Raw genomic sequence first — 6765 nt, 5'->3', positions numbered from 1 at the left:
CGGGTGATTTAAACCACCTTCTTCCAAAAACCGGCGACCGGAGATTCGTGTCTTGCATATAATTCTGTATTTAGTGCTGTACTCTTGCAATGAGTGCCATGAAACTTTCTAGGGTGACAATTTGAGAAGGAGGACAGGACTCCTGTATCTTTAACAGTTGTATAGACAAGGGGGTTTCAGCAGGTGTCATTTGTACTCATGCAGCATCTGGTAAAATTCCTTCTTCATCACAACATTTAAAGCTGCAGGAGCCCTGCCCTCTTTTATATCTGGTCATTCTAGGGTAGCTCCTGCAGCTTTTACTGCTGTGATGAAGAGGCAATTTCACCAGGTGCTGCATGCATAAAATTGACACCTGCTGAAATTCCTTTTTCTGTTCAACTGTTAAAGAATAGAGGGAGCCCTGTCCTCTTTTCCATATGGTCACCCTAATAAAACATCCTAGAATGATTTACCATTCTCCCCCCCCCTTTTTTCCCCCAGCGGTTTTTTTCCTTGCATGATCCGCTGCCTGCCCTCCATGTCTGTGGAGAATTCACACCCATGACTGATGGGAGGATGAAAGGATATTTGGACCAGCAAGTGCCTTACACTCCTGCACAGGTGGGTGATGAAGCAGGGACAACCCATCTTGACGTTTCTGCTGCTGGTCAACTTTGCCTTTAATTTTGCCAGCCAATCCGGCCATCTCTTATTACATAAGCCTTGTTTTACATTGGTTTTCATGTTTTTCTTGTAGAAACCAACAGGAAATGGAACCCTGGAGGGCAGAGTTGTGATGGCTACGCGGCGGAAATCCATGGACCCAGGTGTGCCCCATGTCCCAGATGCAGAAGGTGGGTGTGTAGGGCGGGGTCTGAAAGAGATGGGCAGAGCGACATATGGGGATCACTTGGAGGGAATCCACATGGAAAAGGATTGTCGTTCAGTTTGTAAAATGGGAACAATGGCTGCATTGAAATGTTATTATGCTCAAGTTTCGGGTCAAGGAATCACGATAGGATCCTATCATTCAGGCAGAAGAAGTTCCGTTGGCAGTCCCTGCAAGTGATCCCTCACAGAGCTTCTTCTGCCTGAATGATAGGATCCTATCATGATTCCTTGACCCGAAACTTGAGCATAATAACATTTCAATGCAGCCATTGTTCCCATTTTACAAACTGAACGACAATCTTTTCCCATACGGTCACATGGCTTGCCAATGGTTACATTTTCCGGAATTCAGTGTCCAATGCTCCATCCACTGGGCCAGCCTTTCCCTGCCTGCTCCCTCCACATATGGTGGACTACAACTCCCATCATCCTCTACCAGCATGGCTATGTGGTGCAACACATCCAGAAGGCACCAGGCTGGGGAGGGCTATACTAGAACGTATCAGTTCTCTTCTTTTTGACACCTCTCAGGCAGCTCTGATTGATTGAAGTTCGTGCTTCTCACTCTGCCCCTCGCTATCCTTGTGCTGCTGCAGTAACTGTTTGCAACGCTGCCGAGGTGGCTGCAGTGTTCACTCAACAAACATGTTAAGTGGTATTTTGCTGTCATGTCTTTTTTTTCTAGGCAGGGCTATAGAGCAAGAAAATGAATCTCAATCTAAAATGTTCTTGTCCAGAAATACATATCTCTACCCAAAGAATGGGGAACCTCTTTCACCCAAATTCCGTTTGGAGATGCTGGTGGTGGTGGTGCATTCCAATGGTGGGCGGGGTCAATGGCAAATGGGGCGGAGCCAAAATACCAGCAAGTTATAACTTGGAGCTCTTACTGTCTGTAACTAAGCCTTAGGAAAGAGGCATTTCAACCTTTTAGTATAGGGGGGAAACGTGATTGGTGATTAGGGGAAAGGTATTTCCTTATGTCCAGGAAGAGGGAGCGTGGCCATCTGGGCAACTCCGAAGGCCCGGATTGGGACCTTAGGAGGGGTGGATTTGACCTGCAGGTCTGAGGTTGCCCATCCCTGCTCCACCCCATGACGTGTATGGATCACAACCTCTCTGTAACCCCTATGACAGCCCCTATACAACTCCTATTATCCTTTGTTAGATTTCCTTTGTATGATACCACATTTCAAGGATTATTATTATTATTATTTATTTATTTATATAGCACCATCAATGTACATGGTGCTGTACAGAGTAAAACAGTAATGGATGGTAGCTCTGATTCCACGACCAGCCATGTGTGGAGTGGAATGGACCCATTCGTCTTTGAGCCCGGGAACTACTTATACAGCTGGATGTGCATCCGTACAGAGTGCTCTTTCTGAATCCATCCATCCATGTGGACATGCTGCTCCAACCAGTGGCCAAGGTCGCTTGGAGGGCTGGCTACTTGCTTTAATATGGGATGCCCTTGGCAGCAACAGCTCAGTATTCAGTTAAGCAGTTTTTATCCCACCCTTCAGCCCAAGTAAATGTCAGGGTAGCTAATGCATCCAAAGATTCTAACCCACCCCCATCTTATCCTTACAACAACCCTGCGAGGTAGGTCAGGCTGAGAAAGACAGAGAGAGTAACTGGCCTACCCAGATCCCTTTAGCCCCAGTTCAGCACTTTTTAACCACAACACCATGATGGCTTTCCACATGGGGAACGAGTACCTAGGCAGGTTCCCCCTGGGTTTGCTCTTGAGAATGTCCTGCCTTCATCATTTGGGTAGTTTACATTGATCCCTCTTCCGCTCCATGAGAGGTGAACGCACATGATCCCTTCCGTCTGCTCCCCTAGAACATTGCACTTTTCCTTTGGATGTTCGAAGATTCTTGTCCTTATACACGGGAGTCTGGCGGGCAGGACCAACATGTAGAATCTTGGGATGGGGCAGGTCTGGAGGATTTGAAATCAAAACGATACTGCCTTCCAGCAAACTCGCAACCCTCCAGATCCTACTCCCATCAGCCCCAACCAGCTAGTAGTCAGGGATAATGGGAATTGGAGTCTGATGACATCTAGAGAGAACAAAGTTCCTCCACCCCTGGTGTGTGTGTGTTGTGGGAGAGAGAGGGGAGATCAAACTTATAGCACTGGGACTGTGGAAGCTTATGATGGTGTTTGACCCCAGGCTGCACTCTGTTGTTGCTCTTAAACCTCTCCTCACTCCCCTTCCACCTTCGGCTCTCTCTGCTCTCCAGCCGCTGTGAGCCCGTGATCATCCTATTCTGTCCAATTCCCTTGCAGATCTCTTCCACGACTTGAACCTGTTTCAGGAAACGTGGCTGACGGAAGGTAAGGCTAGCTTTTGGTTTTCTCCCGTCGCTTCCTCAAATTGCCCTTGCTCTTCTTCTTTCTTTGGGTCTGAGTTCTGGCTTTTTTTTTTTTTCTTTTCTTTTTTTTCAGCCGCCACCGCTGCTTTCTAGACCTTTTGCATACGTAGCTGACTCTCTGGGCTTGGGTAAACTCAGGAATATGAATTGCATCATTGTGTCGGTATTCGCTTATGAAAGCAGTTTGGCATGGGCCCGAAAACCATTCCTCCCCCCCCATCAGGGTAGACCAGTGACTCCTAAACCATTTGAGAGGGTGTTGATCCCCTTTGCAAATCTGAAGATCCACCACCACCTCTTTAAGCTTTTGAAAGAGGCACATGGAAAAAAGTGGGGGGGAATGTTGAGTTTCTTTTCCTGGTGGCTTGATTAGGTTTTGGTGTCTCTCTCTCTTTCTTGTTGGTTTCTCCCCTTCCCTCTCTCCATTGTCAACCTGGGAAGGGAAATCTACTTGTTCCCCGAGAGGCCAATTAAGGCAAATGGTAGTTAATTGCAGGTTTGAAGTGGGTCTTGTATTTTGTTCTAGCAGACCTGGATCTAGGGACCTGGCATTTTGAAAAGGTTAAAAAGGCTATCTGACTTGTTTGCTTAACTTCGATTGTTGCTTGTATTTAGCTGGAAATTGGCGGAGTGCTCTGGAACCAGGGCAAAGATGAAGTAATAGGGGCATCGTTGGCATTTTTTTAAAAAAAGAGGAAAAAAAGAAAGCACATCCGTAAGCTGAAGGGGGAATTCCATCAAGATGACTCAGAAACCCGTTGGTGTTAGAGTAGGCTTTTTATCTTAACTGGAAATTTGGTGGCTCGGCTGGGCGCTACAATGCAATTTGGCGTTCCTCTCCAATCAAGCAGTTGGTCTGGCTGTTCAGGTGCTTAATAACTGCAGGGAAAAAGGGATTTGCTCCTAGAATTAAGTGCCTTTTTCTTTTGTTTCTTTTAAAAAGCAAGCTGTTGGATCTCATGGTTTCAGAGGGAAACTTGGAAACCTCTCATTTACCTTCATCTATCTGTCTCCCTTTAATAACTCAGTTATCTTGGAAACAATTTTCAAAAGGTTGTACTTCGAAACAGAATAGATGATGCAAACTTGAGTCAATACATGCAACTATGTTTAATTTGCTGAATGTATTCTGGTTATAGAATTTTATTTTTCAGTTTCAGTTTGGTCTAATGGACACACCAGTCCTATTTGTAGAACGGGTGCTGTGTATATGGAATGGGGGCTACCCCTTGTGTTATCAGTTATATTGGACTAGAGGCTGTGTGCGTGTGTTTAAAGAACGTTTGTTTTGTCAGCACTTCAATTGCTGGATTAGGCTTGAAATTCCGTGCTCCAAGATTAGCTGATAGTGCTAGCAAAGATTTGGGGCTATATAAGTCTTGCGTCCTTGCGTTGTATTCTGTGGAGAGCTTCTAGCTCAGGAGAGAGAGACAGGGCACAGTAAAAATCACTTGTGGCCCTGTTAGATGACCTATCTTACAAAGAAAGGGGGTTGAATGAATTTTGGAAACATTCAGAGCATGAATTTCCTTACTCTTGAGAGTGCACTCTGCTAGCTTTGGGTATTGCAAGCTCTACATTTTGGTTTAGAATTTAGATTCTAAACATGGTATTTTTTCCAATGAACCCCGCTTTATACTAGCACAGCAGCGAGAAACCAAAGTGAGAGTGTTTGAAATCTGGCAACTGAGAAGGATTTATAGTGGGTGGATCTACTCCAGAATTGGGTACCAGTTCTGAAACTAATCAGCATGTAGTACACCCATTGAGAGAATGAAGCTGCATGTAATTAAGGCTGGGATCCTCTCCACTCTTACATAAGCTCCACTGAACGCAGAGGGGGTACTTTTGAGTAAACAGGCATAGAATTGCACTACAGTAAAGGGGTCAGGGCTGCAAAGCCCTGAGTTGAGGTAGGAAACACATCATGTTATCACTGAGCAAACAAGGAGAGGTGTCGCGCAACTAGGATCCCAAACTTTAGAGGAGCCTCTGTTGAAATCAGTGAGGCCTGTGCTAAGGAAGTTGCTGCTAGAAGATGAGATGATGCCTTTAAAATGGGATTGGACAGATTCATGGAGGGGAGAGGGCTCCCAGTGGCTGATAGTCAGGATAACGATATCTTAATCTTAACTCCAGTATCAGAGGCAGGGTGCTAATTGATGGGGAACATGAGCAGGAGGTTGGGTTTGCAATCATGACCTACTTCTGGGTTTCCCATTGGAGCATCCGATTGGCTGTTCTGAGAAACAGGATGCTGAACTAAATGGGCCTTTGGCTTGATCCAACAGGACTTTTCTTATGCTCCCAAGTAATTAGACCCTCCAACCTTTCACAGGTCCAAACAGAGGCCTTGTAAGACACCTGTTCTCACCTAGAGTACCTCCATTCCTGCTGTTCAGTGTTGCCAAAGTAGTGTATACTTTTTTCTTTTATTAATTTATTTATTTACAATATTTATATGCCACTCCCCATTGAAAATTTCAGAGAGGTGTACAGATAAAATAAAAATAGATTTTAAAAGAAGCAAAATGTACAGTAAAACGTGAACCGTGGCTGGTCATTAAGGAAAGGCTTCCTGGAATAATGACATTTTCAGGAGGCATCAAAAAAGGAATACAAAGTTGGTGCCTGCCTGATCTCCGGAGGCAGGGGATTCCATAGGAGGGGGGCCACCACACTGAAGGCTCTTCCCCTGGTGGACTCCAATTGGAGGATGGGTCTATGTGGAACCACCAGGAGCTTGACCTCAGTGATTGGGCAGGTTGGTAGGAGAGAAGGCGCTCTCTCAGGTATTTACCTTTTTAACACTACCAGAGCAACCTGGGAAAGTGTCTGGTTTTGAAAAGGCAGAGAAAGATAGATTGGCACCACGTGTCCTCTTCTCATCGTAAAAATCCCCCCCACCTCTGGCAGAAGGGACTTGCCACATGGGCCCCATTTATCATGAAACTGTTTTGATTCGGGGCGGTGGGATCATGATGAGAACGAGAACGTTTGAATTGAACAGAAGTAATTTATCAGAGCTGAATGGATTTTGGAGCAGGATCTGGATCCTCTAAACTAATTGAACAAGAGATCTGATTTGGGTGTCCTGGGATGGTGTGCCAATTAATTTAAGAATGTTAGGGTGTGCGTGTTGTGATTACTTGGTTTGTCATCTGTAATACTTAATTTCTAGTCATTCCAAATTTGCATATGAATTAGCATATGCAAATATGCATCATTGGGGGGATACGTGCTCTCTTTTTGTGGCAATGCGTACCAGCCGCCCTATGCCATAGGGCTCTTTTCTCCTTAGTAACGGGAAAGCTGCCTTACATTGAGTCAGACCACTGGTCCTTGTAACACAATGTTGTCCAGGGTTTTCAGGCAGAGGTTTTTCCAGTCTTACCTGGAGATTGATGCCTGGAGATGGCTCAGGACCTTCTCTCTGCAGGAGCTTATCATGCTCTTGATTTAAAGTGAAGAAGGGTGGTTTAGTTCAGGACACGCTAGAAAACCA

General features: G+C 45.4%; 1 protein-coding gene across 1 annotated transcript in view; it reads left to right on the top strand.

Annotated features, from left to right (window-relative positions):
• Positions 1–477: 477 nt before the first annotated feature.
• The window catches only part of ETV4 (ETS variant transcription factor 4), a 41260-nt gene continuing 34972 nt past the window's right edge, over positions 478–6765 (top strand). Inside the window, exons 1-3 of the mRNA XM_063138776.1 lie at positions 478–603; positions 740–836; positions 3175–3222. Coding sequence (XP_062994846.1) covers positions 544–603; positions 740–836; positions 3175–3222 — 205 coding nt within the window. The 5' untranslated portion in view covers positions 478–543. The remainder of the gene's footprint in view (positions 604–739; positions 837–3174; positions 3223–6765) is intronic.

This window comes from Elgaria multicarinata, chromosome 11, assembly GCF_023053635.1.
Source record: "Elgaria multicarinata webbii isolate HBS135686 ecotype San Diego chromosome 11, rElgMul1.1.pri, whole genome shotgun sequence".
NCBI classification, from domain to species: Eukaryota; Metazoa; Chordata; class Lepidosauria; order Squamata; family Anguidae; genus Elgaria; species Elgaria multicarinata.
Note: the sequence above shows the minus strand (reverse complement) of the source record. Positions and strands in the feature narration are given on the sequence as shown.